At 37.2% G+C, this 21,010-nt stretch overlaps 1 protein-coding gene across 1 annotated transcript in view; it reads right to left on the reverse strand.

Moving 5' to 3' along the window:
* Positions 1-20,436, reverse strand: part of PKN2 (protein kinase N2) — a 28,089-nt gene extending 7,653 nt beyond the window's left edge. Inside the window, exons 1-11 of the mRNA XM_010135007.1 lie at positions 20,145-20,436; positions 12,990-13,141; positions 8,357-8,474; positions 6,860-7,005; positions 6,554-6,767; positions 3,601-3,786; positions 3,207-3,316; positions 1,291-1,434; positions 1,080-1,155; positions 574-748; positions 211-340 (exon numbers count right to left, since the gene is read on the reverse strand). Of these exons, the coding sequence (XP_010133309.1) occupies positions 211-340; positions 574-748; positions 1,080-1,155; positions 1,291-1,434; positions 3,207-3,316; positions 3,601-3,786; positions 6,554-6,767; positions 6,860-7,005; positions 8,357-8,474; positions 12,990-13,141; positions 20,145-20,376 (1,683 nt within the window). The 5' untranslated portion in view covers positions 20,377-20,436. The remainder of the gene's footprint in view (positions 1-210; positions 341-573; positions 749-1,079; positions 1,156-1,290; positions 1,435-3,206; positions 3,317-3,600; positions 3,787-6,553; positions 6,768-6,859; positions 7,006-8,356; positions 8,475-12,989; positions 13,142-20,144) is intronic.
* Positions 20,437-21,010: the final 574 nt, after the last annotated feature.

The raw sequence follows: 21,010 nt of genomic DNA on the forward strand, positions 1-21,010 counted from the left end.
CCGTGGTGGAACCAATGACACGGAGAGTTAAACACATCAACCACGGAAACAGTTTCCCACCAAGGGTAATCAGAGCATTCTGTTCAGACAATTTCTGTATGTGGAAGTTAGGAACATACACTGAAATATAAGGGAAGAAATCCATCACCAGGATGTCAATATTACAACCTTGTTAAACTGTATAGCCCGAAATTCTTAAAAGTTACTTGCCTGCGATGGCACATCAGGAGCCTTTATCTCAGAGGAAGATTCAGATATCTCCCCAAGGGAAGATGCACGGGGTGGAGCAGGAGGAGGCTCAGGCTCAAGTTCAAAGTCCAATTTGGCTACAGGGGAGTCACTGTCAAGAAAAGTAAGTCACTCCTCAGTGTATAGCAAAGACCGTAGATTTCTCCTGAAACAAATCTTGGGTGTGTAGATCTCTCCATAAAATGGACGTTCACATTAAGACACTGAAAGGTCTGCAGTTTTGCAGAACAAACAGATTTGACGTACATTACGTACACTGGGAAATAAGAATCTCACTGTTACTCTTGCTTATGAAAGTACTTAAAAATTGTAGGTATCACCTACCTGACTGACAGTGTTAGTTCAGGAATGTGTGCATCAACCACTGGCCCGGCAGCAGCCACTGGTGCTTGAGGGCTGAAGGTGCCAGAATGATTTACTGTAGGAATAGCTCTTCTTACCAGCCTTCCCCAAGTGGCAATATTAATATTCATTTGAGGAGCTCTGAGAAATGTTTTGCCTGTAGATATTGTGAAAAAAGAAAATAAAGTGCAAGTAATTTCCTTACTTATTACCAAAAGCTATAATTAAAAAAATACCGTATTAATCAGTTCATAGTTTCTGAAGAACAAACTCAATTTGTCATATTCCCTAGCAATTCCTATTCCTAATTATTCACTATTAAATGCAAATGCATGATAAGGAATTCTAAAACAAAACAGTTCTAAATGCAACGCCAAATCCTTCATTATGAACAGCTTTATTCACAGGTGAATATTAAGTCTTTGTGTAAGAAAATATCACAGATCTGTACAATTTTTAAGATTTACATGTTTATATTAAACAATCACCTTGTTGTTTTGAAAAAATTTTCTTCTGCCTCTGGAGTTTTGGTCTTCTTTCAATAACTGGATTAAAAAACGTAACCTGCAGTTCAAATAATGTCTGTTATAATTCAGGTTTCAGAAAAAAATGCATTCTTAAAAGTTTAAGAAAAAGTTCTTAAACTATTCTGCAATATACTTGCAAGCGTGCTCGGGTGCTTCAGAGAAACATCCTTACCTCTGCGAACAGAGTGCCCTGGGGTTCAAGATAGAGACACATGCCATGCCGTTGGTTATCCAGGAAATCTTCCAACCTCAGAAACTTCACTGCACACAAAGATCTCCAGTCACGCCAATAAACCGAGATTTCTAATTCACGTGACTACCACAGGAAACACACACACAGGAAATGACTTAGTAATTGTTCTGCAAGAGTTACCTCTCTCTAACAGCAAGATCTAGCAACACGAGCATCAAGATGCAGAGCTGTTACTCTAAGAGAGTGCCAGGGCTAACCAGCCATACTGAGCAAGCTCTCATGAGGACGATCGTAGCATTTCACTTCGGTCCGGATGTGACCACCAGCACGCACATCAAAAGAGAAGTGTAAAATTCCCCCGAGAGTAGCAGAGTCACAAACTGCCACCAGACTGAGTCAGTCTAACAACAGCGTTCAAGGTATTTTAGCTCAAGCTCTGACAACAAATTTTAGCCTGCGTTTAGAAACCTCAGCTGTACTAGTTTCCCATCTTATTCACAAGCATCAGCTGCATAGTGACATTTTCGTACCCCCCATCCGCATCAGGATGTGAGACTTGATACAGTATCTGTAGATTTACATAAGAGATTTGTTCCATGGTTGTGAAGAGGGGCCAAAGACTCTAAACTAACAGGAGCTACTGCTATATCTTGGCAGTGGGATTTATATGTTCTTAGGGTGTCTTACATGCTCGTTACAAAAAGTGAAGAATCCTGCAATACAGTAACAGCAGCATCCTACGTTACTAGGTTCAGTTAGCACAGTTTAATTCTGTAAGGATGCATCAATTTATTGTCTTTATATGATAGCTGTAGGTTTTAAAAGAAACAAGAAGCAGCAACAGATAAAAAAAAAAAAAAGAAATGGGGTTTGGAATGTGCTTTTCAAATATGGAAGGTCACGCCCAGCAGAAGAAATGGCTTTTTCTGACACCAAAAAGCATCTAATACCGAGTTCTTAAACAGTGAACATGACACATACTGGCTGGTAGGAGCAGCTACTAAACTTTGACTAGTTAATCTGACAATAATCAAGGCTTCGGGACTCCACAGCTGCTAGTTTTGTTCTGGGCCTAAACAGAACGTGAATCTCTCAACGTGCAGGTCTAAAACTGCTTCCTTTCTAAATGGAAGGAATCTGGTTTGGGGCTCGGAGGGGTGGGGCTCAGCGGGCTGAGAGAAAAAAAAAAAAACCAAAAAACAGGAAGGTGACTTTTTTTTCCCCTTCTCTTTTGTTTTAGATATCTACTGGAGATCACATTTAGGCCTCTAAAATATGGTTTAATTTTCAGTCTGTTTTAAACACTGTTAAAAAAATCCCTGTACCTTAAAGTACTTTGACTATCACGTATCTAAAAGACAAATGCTGGATTGAACCTATATAACAAGTTCTCTTCAAAAGATGTGAGGAAAGTATCATTTTGATACTTGCATCCTCCAAGTAACGTTTAAAGTTCTAGGGAAGAACTACTGGTGAATTACTTGATTATTCCTGAGGAATTTGAGCTTCACATGTGAACACTTTCACAGAAGCATTGCAAAAATTCTATGACAGCTCTATCAAAACATCCAAACTGTATCTGATATTAGAATTTACTAATAAATAACAAGAAGTTGAGGATCCTAATAAAAATGTAAGCATCTAGCATTACATGGTGCTAAGTGTTAGATCTCGGGTAAGAATATTATGTCAGTTTGTAAGCCAGGAAAGGTAGAATTTCTAGAACACCAGCCCAGCACAACACCTCAACCCCAGGAACCTCATTCTGTTAAGGACAGGAATACTTGCACATACGAAATCTGAACAAAATCACAATGGGGGTGGGTGGTGAACCAACACGAAATTAATCTGAAGAATCGATTACAGCTGTCAGTGAAGTAAGACCACATTTTTACCCTGTCTAGTTCCAGTGTAAATTTCTGATCCCATGACTGATTGGAAATAGGTTTCCAGCTAGTTTGACCAACCACAGTGTTATCCAGCTTCAGTACAGCACAGACTTCATCTGTAAGTAAAGTACACAAATTCAGCTTAAAACTTTAAGAGGATTTTCCACAAACAAAAAAATGTTCAGTAAGTTTCCCTAAAAAATGTAATCTCATATTTAATTCGTTCTTATGGGCACAATAGTGTGGTTGTGGTTTTTTTGTTTTGTCTAACAACTTGACAGATGAAGAAACAGGTAAGTCTAAAGCTTGAAATCAATTTAGTATTTTAAATTACAGAACATGGCATGCAATAAAATGTAAATAAAACATATGCATAAAAATAAGTAAGAGTGTACTGAACTGGACAAGTCATCAGTTTTCAGAAGGTTTCTACTACTCCCACTTTTACTTTTACTGGTTCTGCTTATGAAAGATGGTCTGGCTTCATTCGGACTCCAACCAGGTAGCGTAATCGATGTGGCTTTTGATCGACCAGGGACATTTTCCAAAATGTCTTGGCAGCCCATTAGCCTAACTTCCAGGGTACCTAGAACAAGACAGACACATTTATCAGAGATTTCTGTTACTAAGTAAACAAAGCAAATAACTAACGATTGATTTACGGCAATAGCTCATGTTCTGACCCCCACAGGGTATAACAGAAATATCAGATGAAATCAAAAGACAGATCCAAGACAGACAAATACACTGAAAATAAGCATTAAAAGATGAGTATGTGGGACTCAACCTTCAAGAAGGAGCAAGACTTCTCCAAAAGCGTGTGCCAGAAGTATCTTTGCTTTCGTTGTTTGAGAACCTAACTGACTTGGGTTCAAGTTGTAAGTGAAGTCATTTTTAAGATGACAAATCTTAAATTTCTTATTAAAACGATCTGAGAGATGGAACAATAACAACTTTTCATGACTTTTATAATACCAATTAATATTGGATATATCACATCAGTAATTCAGATGAATACACTGACTATTAACACTACAAATTTATTTAACATATAATCCAAGATTTAACATAAGAAATCACATTTGCTTCCTGCATGCTGAAGTCCAATCTGAGTTAGTACATAATTTAAAACCACTAAGTTGTTCCAGCTTGACTGAATTTGGATTTGTAAAAGCTGAGACAAGGAGCTTCTCTTCAAAATCTTTTACATCTTTAATCAAATGAGGTATAGAGGCTGCTGTTCTAATTTAAAGGTTTCCTCCAGCAGCACAGAAACATCTAAATACCACAGATGGTTACAAAAACAGTAGGCTTACTTCATCCTGTACAAGATAGCATCTGTAAAACTGCGACACAACTGACACTAACAAAACTAACTATCAGGAGTGGTGAAATTAGCCAGTCCATAATCGTACTGTCAGCAAGAAATGCAGCTCCTAAATGCAGCATCTTTACAACAGCAAAGGTGCCTAACTGTGAAACTAAAAAGTACTCTTTTGTAACCAAAAAATCAAGTCAGACTTGACCTAAAAATGATCTGGCAACATTAGAGCTCACAGAACAGACACCAAGAAACCAGTCTGAGAAGAAATCCCATCCTTAGGGAACTAACAGCTGTAACTGACAGCTAAGCATTGGGCTATGAAGACAGAGAGATGATATTGGCTCCACAACAGGTTAAAATGTAAAAGAATACTCCATTCCCAAATTCTGTTTAGAAAAAAACAGAAGAAAGGCTATAATCTTGTATAAGGACTGGATGTGTATCAGAAAGTTCTGTCAATGCACTTTAAATAGCACGACAGTAGCACTGATCCGTTCTCCACGGCGATAGAGGCAAACGCAAAGACACTGTTTATTTAAATCCAGTTCAATACAAAAGCTCTCTGTGTAGCCAATACGAAAGTGAAACTATTAAGAACTTCACAAGCATGTAGCTCTGTTCTGATAACTCCTATTAGAAACTGTTCATATGTATCAGCAAAAGCATTTAAAGAGGAATTATTTGTCACTATAATGCATCTGACCCATGATTGTATATAACAGGAAAAGAATAAAAAAAACCCCCAAGGTATGACACTTCCTGCCCACAGTCACTGATTATCTAAGATTCCGTATGATGAAAAAGTTCTCCTTACCACTCTGCAACTTTACAAGGGCTCTCAGCTGAGGTCCTAATGCTTTTTAACCTTTGCTACGTGTCTCACGGAATCAAAATGGAAGCCAAGTAGACATGCTCCATTTTATTATTATTGCAGCTCAGCAGAAGACTTCCTCTTTTTGTTTTAAAATACAACCCCACAGTACTTCAGAACTAAATTCTAGTTTCAGTTATACATGTCTATCTAGAGTAACATTTTAATTACGAACTGGTTTTGTAACAAACTCATTCTGTTAATAGTTTAATAGTTGCATGTAAAATGGTTTAGGAAACAAAACAAAAACCCCAAACCTATCTGTACTAGCAAATCTTATACAACTACTTATTAAACACATTTAGTAAAGCAACATACCCCCAAGTAGTTAAAAAATGTTTGCTTTTCTTCAAAAAGACTGTGAGGCAGATGTTTAAGAACTTTGTAAAAGCACGGCTCATCTCTTGAAACATTTTGATACCAATGAAGGACAACAATTCCAGGTGAACCCACACTATGAGAGGTTCCTAAGCCTTGTATTTATATATATATATATATATACACACACACACACACACTGTGCCCTCACAGTAGGCTATGTCGCTAAAATAAAAATTAAAATCTTCATGTTTAATTGCAAGAGAAACAATTCAATACCAATAAATAGAGGCTTCAATAGTCCCACGCAACATTTGTTAGGATCTCTCTCTGCTTCAGAGGTGTAACTCATGTTTTGGCAGCATAAACCTCACCTTCCAGGAAGACAGTGTGGTCCAGTGTGTAAAATAGGGACAGGGAGAAAAGTTGGGTGCCTATCTCTAGCTCTGCCACTAACTTCTTGTATGACCAGGGCAACTCAACCCTTCTGCATCTCAGCTTCCCCATCTGTAAAATGGGGATAATGATACTCACACCCCTTTTTACGTGCTTGATAACCCGAAGATGAAAGGCATTAGGTAAACGCTAGTAATACTGTTCCATAGCGACCGAACTTAAGGCCAGAATTTCACTTTTTCGACAGGATTATAAAAATATCAACAAATAAATCAAAGAAACTTATCTGCATTTTTTTGGTGCATAGACACTTGGAAATTCTAAATGCCTTTGTCTAGGAAAAGAACAACAATGAGATACGTCCAGGAAGAAATGAAGTTGGCATTAAAGACTTCTTTTAAACCTTTTCATAAAATAATATAAAAAAGGACCCATAAATCATACCTGTTAAAGCTGCTGGTTTGGACAGTGTACTATACTGGTTTTGAGTAGATATTACACTTTGACGAGGACTTAATGTGGGTGAAGAGACCAATGAGAGCTCCTCTATAATAATACTGCTTTTGGGATGGTTTTTAGGAAGTTCATTCAATCTCTGTTCCAGTGAATACTTCAAGAGGTCCAACTTCTGGCTTGATTCATTAAATCTTGCTTGTGCCTTTTTAAAATAAAACCAAAAGGAAATAGTTGCGTATTTTTTATTTTAAATGTTCTTTCAAGAAAAAAGTATCAGAAATTGTAATGATTTACTTCTGAAAGTGCCTTTCTGTCGGTAACTTTCCCAGATCCAAGTAACTTCATCACATTTTTTGCACCTTCTGCTACAGCATACTCTATCCTAAAATGATGCCGTAATTCTTCCATTCGCAGTTCGAGAGGGCTTATCACAGGTTTTGCTGCAAAGAGATAGAAACAAACAAACAAACTTCATTGAGGACCACGCCCATGCTTAATTTCTTGAATATTAACCCTTCCCCATATAAACAGAGGAGGGGTGAGAAAAAAAGAACAAACAAACAATAAATAAAAAGCCAAATCTCCCAGACATCATTCAGCTGGCAAGAAGGAGGTTTTGAGAATCCCACATTTCTGCACCATGCTCTGAGGAGTTATCTTTCAAAGTATGCTGTAGCTAAGTAGATCCCTGATCAGTTTCTGATAATTCTGCTTCACACTATAACCCAGGGAATCTGGCTTCTGCCACCTCCGAGAATGGAAAAGGCCCCATACAGTGCCTTCCCCACATGTCCGGGTTAACCCCCTTCAAGGTCCACTTCCTACAGCGTTTAGATTTCCTAAAAGGAATTAAAATGTTTCCTGGATATGTTGCTGTGTTTAAAGCTCTAACATAGCAGAAGCACAAAAAGGCAGTTGAAAGCCCTTTCTAGCTTGAATGCCTTTCTTTTTAACAAATGATACAACAAATCCATGTGCTAGGACTGGGTGTCAAAAAAAGCCAGAGGCGTCCTAAGTGTAAAAAGAAAACCAACTGTCCCTCCTTTCCCACAATGAAACAAACCACACACAAGTTTCTCATTATCTAGGATATATCCAGGCCCTGATTAAGAGCATTTTTATACAATATTCATGAATGCATACAAATGAAGTTCAAGACTTAGAGATGTACCGATATGCCCACGATTTTATAGTATGCTCATGCAGTTATAGCTCGGGGATAATTTTTTAAAAATTATTTAAACTACTTCTGAAATGCAGCATAAATATTTCAAGTCAGGTTGTTTTAAACACACTAATTTTTCTGTTTTTAAAATACTTGTTTACTACTCATCCTAGCCTAAATAACCATACCGACAGCAAAAGTTTGTCTCCATCTGTGCTTCCATTAATAATAGTAAGGTCAATCTATTTAAGTATGACAAGTGTCAGATTGGTTTTCAGGATAGCGAAAAGATTATATGCTTTAAAGAAAATTACTAGTTAAGACAAAAGAAGGCATGGATGAAAGGTGAACAAAGACCACAAAGCAGAAGTAGACTGCATGAGGTATAAAAAGGATGATGAAGAGAGATTGTATTTCTCTCTTCATTCAGCTTAAGGTATTATGCTTCAAGTCGGAAGTACTTGACATACTAACACACACAATGGTATGCCTAGTCTGTGATTATTTTTGGTTCATGAAGCTTTGTCTAACATTCCTATTAGAAATTTATGATAACTCTATGTGCATATCGGTGCATATCTACAAGGCATTCTGACATTAATGATATTTCCTTTCTATTCCATCACCATTATCAAAAGCCAGTTCATTGGTCTGGACTGCCTGAAGAATCTGCATCCTTATAACTTCTATTTTTGTCTTGCTGTCCTGAAGCATCTGCTGGGCTGTGGCAAGAAGTTTTCGATCCTATTAAAACAAACAAGCAAGCAAACAAGTTAAAATCGTAAACTCTTCATGAAACAAAAAACATTGAAAGCTTCAAAACCAAACCTACATGGCTTTAGAAACAGGGACTGAATTTATGTAGTTCATTCAGTATAGCAGACCAATTCAACTGACCAGATTAAGGTATTAGTGCAAATTAAGTGAGGACAGAGGCATATTCTGATTGATTTAAGACTATAAGCCACTCACATGGAAACTCTAGCAACATTACATGTGTAGATTAATGTTTTGTAAACTGATACTAATGAAAGGACACATTAAGTGCAAAATACCTTCACCCTATGTAGAATGACTCAGATTTACTGTATACTGAGAACTCCTCTAATAGACAAATTTGTTAGACTAAATCCATATGAAATTCATTACACCAATCCACTTGAGCTGATTTTCAGTCTTGAAGCTAGAAATATGAGGTTAGCTTGCACAGCACTTTAAGTCTGCAGTACGTTTTCCTGAATAAATCAAAGCTGAAGATTTTTTTTGCATTAATAAATACATAATACATGAGGGTTACTTCATTAGCTATTTCATCAGCAACTTAAGGTACACTACTTTTCATCTAAATAAACTAGGCGAACCAGTTTTTGTCTTCGAAAGCAGTAACACAAGATGCAGTTTAGAGGAGAGCATTTCTGAAGATGAACTTTCAAACTAACTGATAATACCATTCCATTGTCAGGAGCACAGCCATCCATCCACACGTTTCTCAGGTATAACATTTTTTGTCCTCCAGCTACTTGAGGTCTGACTTACAACGGATTATCAAATGGTTCTTGGATGTGGAACTGTACATGTGCTTCTATGGCTGCTGCATGGCTCTCTATATGTTCTGAGAATTACAAGATAATTTAAAGGTGATCTGACTTGCACTAAGTACAAAATAAGGATTATAAGAAAGTTTAAGGCAGTCTATTTGTCCTGTTGGTGAAGTACCAATCAATCACGGTAATTAATAGTAGTCATTGCAGATGAGTTTCACTCTTGTTATAGCCCAAAGGGTATTTTGGTTAACTCGTTTTGTAGTCACTCTATAACCTCATTAATAAGTTACTTTCCCATGGACATGGTTTATACCTATATTTTTAATTTTATAATGAAGTTATCAATTATTTAAGAAGTTAAAGAAATTCAATTCTTCCCCTTAACACAATCAAGACAAAGAACTGTGACGTAACAAGATACCCAGAGCTAGAAATACTGGCACTGTGAAGTACACTGTGAGAAAAATCAGCATGCTGAGAAGAAATTTCACGGAGAAAATTCACAGAGCTCCTCTCTGACCTTGTGCCTAATGTATTACTCGGATATTTTAATGCTGCCCTGTGTTCTGCAGGGTAGATACATGAAAAGGCTTTAGCTGCCTGGGGACAAATTGTGCCACCCCCCTCCATATACCATAGGCTCAGAACTCTTGGGTTTTAGTATTAATAAACATTTCAGAGAGATACCACTCTTTTCATACATTAAGATTCCATGTAGCTAGCCAATTATTTAATGAGTATACTGAATTTCCTAAATAAATGCCTTCTCAAATACAAACGTCAACTTTTGAAATAACCAGTCTACAGCAGACTATAGGAACTGAGTAACAGATTACAAACAGCTGTAGAATCCTGTATTAAACCTTATCCATGCACACATCTGATGTATAAATATGCTGTGTTTCTTCACTTTTATCTTATTTTTCATCTTAATGCTCTTGATTGTCCCTCATATCCTCTTACTGCAACAGATTTGCTTGCTCAGGGGCAACATCAGCCCATCAATGCGTAGAATGGAGGTAACTCAGAATGACAGAGATATCCTTATGTTCTCAAGAGACAGAAAAGCCCATCTTCAGAATCAAAATGGATGTGTTACACTCAGCAGCTCTTTTCATGTTAGAGGCTGAATACGAAGTATTTCAAGGCATCTCCAGAGTACAGAAGAACTGACAGTGCCTGTAAAACTGATAGGCAAAGCCGTTGTGGGATCTCAGAGAACCCACACAAGTCCAAGGAAAAATGATCAATATCTCAGAAACACTTAGGTCCAAACAGGTTGAGCTGTATGTTACTGGAGCAAGCAGAGTAAGTACAAAGAGAAAACCTTCACGTGAGATGATGTGTTTATTACTATTAACAGACTTTTTCTTTTTTAAGAAACAAAGGATGACCTCCCTCTACTAAATTTAGGTCTGAAAATAACACAATAAATTTGAAATTAGATCACATAGTATACTTGAATAAAGGTCACAAAGAAGTTTAGTATGTTTTAAAGATGGTCCTGCAACTACTTTTTAAAGAACTACTGGATTCTTCGGTTGGATTCAAACTGGGAATTTTCTGCCCCTTTTGCCCAACTAATCCAGATTTGAGTTGCTTTAAGCTCTGCTTTTTAAAACGTAATCACCATCATCTTAAACCTGCCACAATAACTCACTACTAAGTATTAAGAACATGAGAGAATGAATACGCACCATTTCCACCCCGTTTGTGGAAGCAGCTGACAATGATTTTCTGTTTTCCAGCTTGCTCTCCCCAGCCCAGTTACTATATACATCCAATCTGCAAGGCTGATTTAAGCATTTACCAATTGCAAATACAAGATGCAATCACCAATTTTAATTATATGCCTCAATCATAAAGGAAGCCAGATTTATCCTTTCTACCTAGTCTGATCAAAGCCTGCTAACAACATCTAATAATACAGACTGAGTGTTTAGTTAAGTTTTTTCAGGCTGTTATAAGGTGACTTACTGAGGGTTTATAAGGAACATAACTCATGTATGTCTTTTGATCCATTTGGGTCAGCTGATTACTACTTTTAAGTGTACCTGATGTTAAGTACATGGCCCCAGAGAATGTAGTCTCCAGGCTTTCCAGGAGCTGAGGGACTGTGGTGCGTGGACACCATTCCCAGGTCCTTAGTCATAAGGTGCACTCCAGATGTTTCTTCTCTGTCCCAGGCTAGTAGGTTACAGGTCATTTTCAGATAAGGCTACCAGAGTACCAGCTGGTTCCACAGAGAGCTGCTGGGACAGAATGAGCTTGATTGCACCTACGGTCCATCTAATCTACACTCATTTTTCTGGGACTGAGTAGGATTTGTTGTAATTTTTTCAAGGTATAAAAAAGTCACACAGCAGGCAGATACAAAATAATCTGCCTCTCCACCAGTTCCTAGCAGGGATTCACTCAGAAAAGTGAAGTTCCTTTCCAACACTTTCTGGTTAGTATCAACTATAAGGAGTAGCAAGGCAATTCACAGATGTCTACTCTTCAGATCAAACACTTATTAAAAATAGAGTTCACTGACCTAGCTAGGTGTTGGCTCAGTCAGTTAAGAACTTAAAACATTTCAATTTTGTTTACTATTGTCTGGACACAAACACCTAAGCAAGCTACCACATACTCTTTGTTACATCTATGCTTGTGTTTCCTCTTAGTTTTGAAATTAATCTCCTTAATTATTTAGTAAAAGTAAATGGAAAGAACAGGTAATGAGTAACTAATGAAGGGTGAAGGGGCAGGTACGTAGAGGATACCCCCTGCCTCCCCTTTTTTCTCATTTGAGAACTATGACTCACTTATAAAATATGTGGGTTGGTTTTCTTTTTTGTTGTTGTTTACTTGTTTTTTTCCACCCTTTCATTTAAAAGGTTTGGCTTGTCTTTCAGTTGAGTTAAGGAATTCTTACAGTATGATGAATTATATTATGAATTATATAGTTAGCACCATATAATAAGTAAAACCTATTTAGGGGTTAGCAAACACTTCCCTCCAGCCTCCTTGGAGAATTTCTGGTGCTATCAAAAGAGAGCGAGCACAGCAAGCATGTGTTTAAAATTCAGATCTAGAAATAACTGTGGCTTTATTTTTAATTTCAGTTTGATACTATCAGACGCCACACTTCTGTATATCATGGTTCTGTACAAGAAGTATTTTTATGTGTATTTTATGTGCATGTGTACTACTGCAAATTATAACGACTATCAAAATACTATACACATCTTACTCAAAAAATATTTGGTACAAATCCTTTTACTGCCAACTACAACTAGATGACCATTTCAGAAGCGTACTTGGCCATGCCCCCCTTTCTGTAATTCTCACGCACATTACAACTTTAAACTGATGGACTTTTCTTTTAGCGGAGCTAGGAAAAGCATCAGATACCAGTCAGTGTTATGCCAAGCTTTGCTACTAAGTGAATCAACATGATCAAAGATTACTAGATGTACTAAATTTAGTAAGCCGGATTTGTTATTTAGGTTGAACTGCATGCGGACAAACTGATAAAACAATCCCGTGAGCAGGTATCAAACCACAACAAAAACTGGTATAGAAATTTGTAGCAGATGTAACAACTATTTAACAAAAATACACCCCAAATTAAAAATATGAAAATTGCATATTGTTCATACATTGTATATTCACACCACAGCGATATGAAAATCCAGTGATTTCACGTTCTTCAAGCATTCCAAAGCCTTACCTTTGAAGAGCCATTCGAGTACATCTGTATCATATTTTCTGCTCCCTGTTTTACCTTCAGCTCTATATCCAATTGCTTCTTTAAGGCCATCAGTCTGTTGTTAGTAGAAAAACGAGGATCGCTATTTGGAGTATCAGGAGTCCTAGGGCAATCTATGAATTAAAGGTAAAATGTAATATGTGCAGAAAAAAAAAAGAAAAAAAGAAAACCCCCAAACGCCACAAAAAGCAAACCCCAAACCCCTCCTCCCAAACCCACCCTAAACTCTACTCTATTCAGTTATAGATTAAACAGAACTGGAACATCATAGTTAAGACTAACTCCGCTGTCCAGAGCAACAGCGCTGCAAATGCGCCTTAACATGAAAAGCCTCGCGAAAGCCTAGTGACTCCTACACATGTCCTAATTCACATGAATCACTTCCGGGAGCGGTATAACAGGCAGGTTTGCAGCTAAGTCTATTTTTGTTTCAAAGGAGATTTATTTCTTCAGGAATGTCTTGAGTAAATTAAAAATTCAGTTTTCCATTAAACTTTCTTCTTACACACCTGAATTTAAACCTAAATGTTTTAAAAGCAAAGAAACCTGGACAGAAACATTCCACACTAATAAGCATGGTCTAAATACAGATATCAGTAGATCCTCATTGGTTCTAGTGTGAACACTGCACACATGTTTTATGCCAAAATTAAGATAGATAAAACGAGCCTTTTCCTTAGTTGTAAAGCTGAATGATTTTTGCTCTGGAATCATAACAGAATCCAGGGATAACTGGGCATATAGGCAGACAGGTTATTGAACAACTGTGATCTGTGGGGAGGGTAAGGATTTTTCGTGTGACAATGTTACTATGTTTAGCTCTCCATCTTGCTGGATTCATTTAATGGAATGCAGGTTACTTCTATCAACCAAATTCTATATCAAACTCCTTCATTTTTCTATCCTCCTCCAGGAATGTCTGTTAATCACTGGTTCGTATTTCAGCTTCTGCAACATGAACTGTTAGCAAACTGAAAATTAGTGGCCACTGGACTATTTTCTAGTACTTAAGTATTTGCTACATGACTGTCCTTTCAGCTACCTATCTTCCCTAACAGTCCCAATGGCTTCTCTTTTGAGCTTTTTGTAAAAGTGCATAAATTAATCACTGTAATGAAGTTTTTTTGTCGTTGATTTCTTCTAACCTAACAACATTCTCTATGGGCAAATGACATCTTGGAAGATAGTATTTACCTGATACCAACTCTATAGTCTTTTTTCCAATTTTAATTACTTTTCTGTGAATTAAAACTAAGATGAGGGATCAAGTTCCTAAAATCCTCCACTACAAGAAAACACAGACACTGCACTAGTAACTTAAAAACTATTAATTATGAGGTGTCACGGGGAGGAGATGTCTTATCTGCCATTTCATATTTCTTGTGTAGAAGCTTTTGATAAGTAGTTTGGGAGGTTTAACACACTTTACTTTCAAGTTTGCTGTGTAATTTCCTCTTAAACTGCTATCTTTGCTGAGGCTACAGAATTCATGTAAGGAGAAGTTCTAAGTTCCTCTGCTGCTAATTCACTCTTCACTTAAAGCCACTCCAAGACCCTTGCTGCATCCTCACTACTTAAAGGTAGTACAGAAAATACCAGATGTTTTCTAAGAAAATAAAAATCTGTATTATTCCTCATCTGTTTTGCGGTTCATCCTCTCCTCAATGTTTTGGCTTGATTTTTCTGTGAAACTACACTTGAACAGCTTTACCTTAAATCTGTTATTAATAAAACAAAGACTAACAACATGCTTCCCTCTCACGTCTTCACATTCAACTAATCCTCACCTAATAATCTATTCAAAATTAGAATAAATGTGAAACTTGAAAGTCACACTGTCAAGTCTCCTTGTAAAGTAGATTAATCGTATGAATATTTACCAACTTTAGATTTATGATGCAGGCCTCTACCACTTAAAGTTCCCACCCTCTGATGGCTCCTGGGAAGACTGTGGGACTCCTGAAGTCTGTTTTCACAGCTTTTAAAAATGCACACAAGCAGTCTTCCTTTGCATTAAAACAACACTCAAGTTGCAAGTCAAGGACTAATTAGAGATACCATGGTTCAGGTTGCCCAGGCAGCTGTTATTATCTCATTTGAGCGTCTGCACTGGGAAGGTGTAACCACGTCACTTACCTGGGTCATCTCAAGAGTTTGTCTGCACTTGTGGACCTACCTCTACCATTTAAGTTTAAATGGCTCTACTATATGCTTTGTTAGTAACCAGCAGCGAAGGAAACTTTTCTGCTATATGAACTAATTTCTAGGCAGAAGTAATTTTTTGCCTTCAGGGATCATAGCTGCTCACTAAACTCCCAAATATGGAACAATACAGTTTCTTATAAATATTTAGGGTTTTTTAAGAAAAAAAAAAATATGTTCACCAACAGCATTTTAGAAATGGTTTTCAAGTGACTCCTTCTCCCCTACCCCATTACAATTCAGTAAGCAGCCTGGGGCAGCTTCTTATAGAAGAATTCAGATTAAAGTTTTAAATTAACCAGACAAACTGGTCCTAGTATGGAAAACGTTGACAACCTTAGCAACATCACTACAAGCTACATCTGTATTAGCTGTTTCCCCTCTCTCTCCAACGTCTGCTGAGGTAGTAATCGCTCCCGTATACCTAGTTATCTCTGATCTGAGTAAAGCACTATACAGAGGGGCTCCAATCTATCTGGAGACATTAAGTCAACTTCGTAATACAAATAAGTAATAAATCAATCCAGATAATTGCAATCAATGGCAAATCTGTATATGGTTAAACAGGAGTTAAGTACTCGTACCAAATTAATATTTCACTCCAGGAGGTAAGTAGTTTGCCATGTCTGTTGGTCAATAAGGACAGTACAGGACTTGCACTTTGGATGCACTCAAGTCCTGCTTTGCATGGGACAGCAAGAGCTTTGCTGGGGTATGGATTAGTGCTCTTAGGCATTTTCTTCTTGACAGTGAATATCAAGTGAAGTGGCAGACGTATTTCACATAACTAGCATGTTATTTTTGCTGAACAGCTAGGAATGTTATTGCTTAACATAAGGAGTTTTGTGTGGCTTGTTAGCACACAACCAGGGTGCTGGAAGAGCAGCAGTATTGCTTCCCCAGCACCTGCAATATTCTGTTTTCATTATAATATACTTAAGACTTAAGTTTATGGTTTTACAGATTTTATTTTAATGTCTGGATTGCATCAGGACCATAGCATTTTTTAGTCCAAAATATTTATCCTAACTGTGATCTTTGCTCTTCTGAAGTTTTTCGGCTTGAATCTTTGCATAGTGCTCACCAGCAAGAACTTCTTCCTTCCAAATTGTCTTTTACCAGCACTCCTGTCTAAATTGTATTTATTAGAGTGGTGACAAGACTCTGCTCTTCTGAGACTGCTGCTCATTCCTTTGGGGATTCTTCTCCAGATGCTAGGTACACTATTTCTTCAATAAGCTTGGTGTGAAATCTACGATTCCATGTAACTTTCTGAATTTGGGTTCCCAGATGGTACTGAAGCATGCTGCTAAGTCACTCAATTAGCAGTAAGTGCCCTTTGGTAAATAGTTAATTTTAATCTTATTTGAGGATATTCAGTTGTAGTTAGCCTCATCCGTGTGATATCCAACAGAAATACCTGTGGCACATGTTTAGACACTGCTGGAGGCAGAAGGAAAGAGGCCCCATCAGACCCTCTCAGGGAGTCTCACGGTTGCACCAGCACTTGAACTGAGCCATCAGTAAGTCCAAGGCAGCAGTTGGCACTCTGTGCTCAGAGAGCACCCAGCACTAACCTCCTGGAAACTTCTGAAGTTCAGTTGAATTTCAGTTGACAAATAGCTAATTTTAACTACTAAACAAGTGACAGGAGATTGTTTCAAATTGCTTCAATAATATTATTCTTCATTAACATTCCCAAAGTTACCACGAAATTCCTGTGGATATGAGCCTTGCTAGTGGAGACTGCTGTCTAAAAAGTCACTACCCCTACCAGTTTCTAGTGATTGTTCTTATATGGACACTTTGGTGTCTGACAGCTTAACCTAGTCATTTGTAGGGACAAAGAAGTGCCCTGAACAGACCCTCTCACTCCCCTGTCAGCTAGTCATGTTCTTAAAGAAAATAATTTGTTTTCTTTGAGAAGCCTACAGCCAAATTTGATGAAAAGTGGATAGCTTAGAAGTTAGTTAGGAGAATGGAAGAAGCAGCATGAACTTGTCTTTCTGATTTCATGTTCACTATGTTATATCTAGTCTCCTCAATTCCCTCAAAGGTTTTTTGATTATCTCACCTCCCTATTCATGTTTACTTCAACTCTGTGGAACAGAGTAATTTCCCAATTTACATACATTCTATGCACCAACTATATGCCTAACTGAATCAGTGACTTGCTGTAGGTAAGCTATTTCAATCTTACACCTCACCAAGTCATATTAAACCCCACAATATCTACTGCTACTTTTTTAGACACATGAAAAGAGTATCAATTTAATCTGTTCTGCTGTGTAGAAGTATGTTTTCCAGATAAAAAAATTCTTCATCTAAGACTGAAGTCATCATCCTAATGACACACATTACAATAAATCTCTCATTTTCAGCAGTAATGGTCACTAGGCTTGTCCTACTTGTTTTGTATTGCTCCATTCTGCTTCACTTTAAGTGCTGAACTACGAATTTTCAAACTCCATGTCCTTGTGTGACTAATACACTGCACGATAAGGAACGACCTGAGTACAAAGTCCCACTTCTGAAACAAATGTAGATTAACCTTATAATGTAAAGTAAACCTATGTTACACTGAAAGTTGTTTCTGAATCATACATCCACTGCCAAATCTACCCTCACATTCAGTAATGTAGCCTTTTGGCAAACTGCATTTTGCTTAAGGTTTAATACCAATTCTTCAAATAGTTGTGAAAATAATTTCCTATGGCATTATGACATGGAAAGCTTTCAGCTCCAGGTAAACTACCATAGAAAAATCTGTTGCTTGAAATGGCATGTCATTAAACCACATTTTTCTACAGTAGATAAAGACTACATTTAATGGTTTTAACATATATTGATTACGCTGTGCTGATTACAAGCTACACTACAAATTAGTGGTTTGTTTAAAAAATAATTTAAGGTACTGCTTGATACCATAAGCAACACTAAGAATCACAACAGTTTGCATAGCACTTTCCAGCTCTAAATCTGGAGCGCGTTACAAATATATGTTCACACGTTACAAATACATGTTCACACCACTTTTCAGATACAAGAACGAGGAAAGATTAGACGCCTTTTCCAAGTTACCACAATGACCTTTCAACTAGTCAAGAGAAACAGTCCAAAAAAATCTTCAGAGTTCAGGTCTGACAGGTCAAAGGGATCATCATCCTGTAGGCAATAATTCTCTCAGTGTTACTTCTCAATGGATCCCAGTCCTGACTTTGCTACTTAGAGCCTGCAAAAACCTCCACAACATATTCTAGAAGACAGGCAAAAACACAGGGCCACCCCACAAAAAATATTAAAGTACATAAAGAGAACACAGATCTTGATTCCCACAGCTCTCAAACCCTCTTTACCTTATTTTCAGCATTCATGCTTTGCAGAGTCTAAAAATTTCCCATATATTTCCTTCTCTCTTTTAAATCATTTCTCACTAACTGACCAGAAAAAGGTCAAACACAAGCTAAAGTGAAAAGCTGTTACATAGAATAAAGCTAACCTCTCGAAACAATGCCGTTATTTGGGGAGCTCCCATATCCATCAGTAAATGGTTATTAAATTCACTGTTGATCCAGAGTAAAAGCTAGAATTCCCAAACCGAGATACCCATGATCTCTCTGCAGAGGTATCTTCTGTCAAGATGGCAGTGATCTTTAAGGCTACGCGTTTATGTATCTATGTATTTGCTGAAGATTACGTACACACACACACACACACCCCCCTACACAGCTGGCATGTTACAAGTTTTATATCACCAGCCTTATTTTGCAAAGGCCGAGTTCACTAACACCTTACTGTATTATTAATACAGTATTGTATTACTCCCATTTCATGCTGCAGCAACTACTTTTCCTCACTAGCTCCAGTTTTTGCCTCCCTCTACCTCTTTTATCTCGCAAAGATCGAAAGCAAAAAATGCAGGGAATACAGAGAATACTGTGCAGACCACCATGGACACTTCGATACTTTACAGCATGTCACAGGGCTAGACAGTATGAATTGTTGACATTACCTGCCTAAATCCTCACTGTAACCAAACTTTCTTCACAAGGATGATGCGTATTTCATTCTACTGACCAAGCTTCTTAAGCTTTGTCATCCGCTTCACAAACACCTTCGATGGCTTGTGCACATTTATTAACTTTTTGACAAGAAGAGTCTGTGCAATGTGAAATCACCAGGCTGGCAACATTTCCCAAGTCATTCCACAAAGCTGAGATAGGACTGTTTACTTTCACAACATTCCATCTTAAAATATCAAGCCTGCTATTTTTAAAATACATTCAAAATTAGCATTGATTCACTGCCATGCTTCAGAAAATACTAATTAAAACTATAACTATTAATTACAACCATTCTGTGAAAACAATTTCAAATTGTCTTTAAAATGGTAGCTTCATTGTGGAAAACCCTGAAGACTTAACAAATCGTTGTCATGGTAAGAAATGTTTAATAAGTTAGCCAGATAAATCCAAACCTCAAAACTTTTAAGTACAAATGTTATATTTCCCCCCACCCCCCGAATATAAAGGTGTATTAATGCTGATGCCTTCAGCATAACTCAGAGAAAGTCACTGGAAGAGCTACTGAAATTCGCTTTTATACAGTGAAGACCTATTGGGAAATATTACAGTGACTGAAAAAATATTTTAATATAGTAATAACTGAAAATGAAGAACTGGTACACTATTCTTTAAAGCTTCATCAAACAGCTCATGAAATAGAGTGCTCCCCATAAAAAACAACTTAAAACTCAAAGAGACTGGACAGTTATTTGTGAATCAAAACAATGATAAGGCACACGTAAGTAACAAAGTCTCCAGCTATGAATTTGCTCATTCCCAGAGCAATCTTTTCAAGTGAAACGGAATACAGGTTAAGAGGAAAAACTGATTTCACAGTAATGTATGGTACCTGCAACATCTTCTGGATCAGTTACAACAATGTGTGCATTTAACTCCTGTAACTTATGATGCAAGTCTTCTAACTTCTTATTTGATTTTTTCAAAATGTTGTCCACATATGCCAAGCTCTTTTTATCCGTTGTGACCTTCCTGAGGTTCTCTGCTCCCTCCTTGATTTTAAGTTCCTTCCTTATTTCCCGCTTGATTTGGTCCTTTACTTCATCCAGCTTCTGCTGTACCATTGTATCTGAAAAGTCCAACTTTTGGCCAGTGCTCACATTCTCAGGGGCTAGAAGACTTTTGGCATCCTCCTAGAAAGACAAACAGTAATATAACCACAAGGAAACACTGTTTCTTGACAACGCATTGTTGCACACTTAAAATGAGTAGGCTTTAGGTCTCTGTATATTAAACACTCACTTTGTAAGACTACGGGTCCACACTCATGTTGCCCTAAAGCAACACAAGTCATGACAAGCTAACTGGAGTTACATTTTACAACAAATTCATCTTAAATTTAGTGACATCTTTACTATGCCTATTTTTAACACCAAGAGATTTAAATACTTTTGGATTTGTCATGGCTGCTTGCCTGGCAGTTATATGCCTTAGAGCTAATGACATGCATTTGTAATTTTCTGGGATTAATTGTGTGTTTTAATAGATCAAATGGATATAGGAAATAAGACTAACTTCTAACAATTACTATCTATGATGAATTTTTATACATTCATTAGAATAGATTCCTTTTAAAGACTATAAAAAGAAAGTTAAAAAAACCAGCAATGTTTGCAAATGTTTCAAGAAATACTGATATCTTCATAAAGATTTGCAAGATGTTTCTGGAAAATAAGTTTACTAGATTTAAAAAAAAAA

This window comes from Buceros rhinoceros, unplaced genomic scaffold, assembly GCF_000710305.1.
Source record: "Buceros rhinoceros silvestris isolate BGI_N320 unplaced genomic scaffold, ASM71030v1 scaffold11974, whole genome shotgun sequence".
Lineage (NCBI taxonomy): Eukaryota > Metazoa > Chordata > Aves > Bucerotiformes > Bucerotidae > Buceros > Buceros rhinoceros.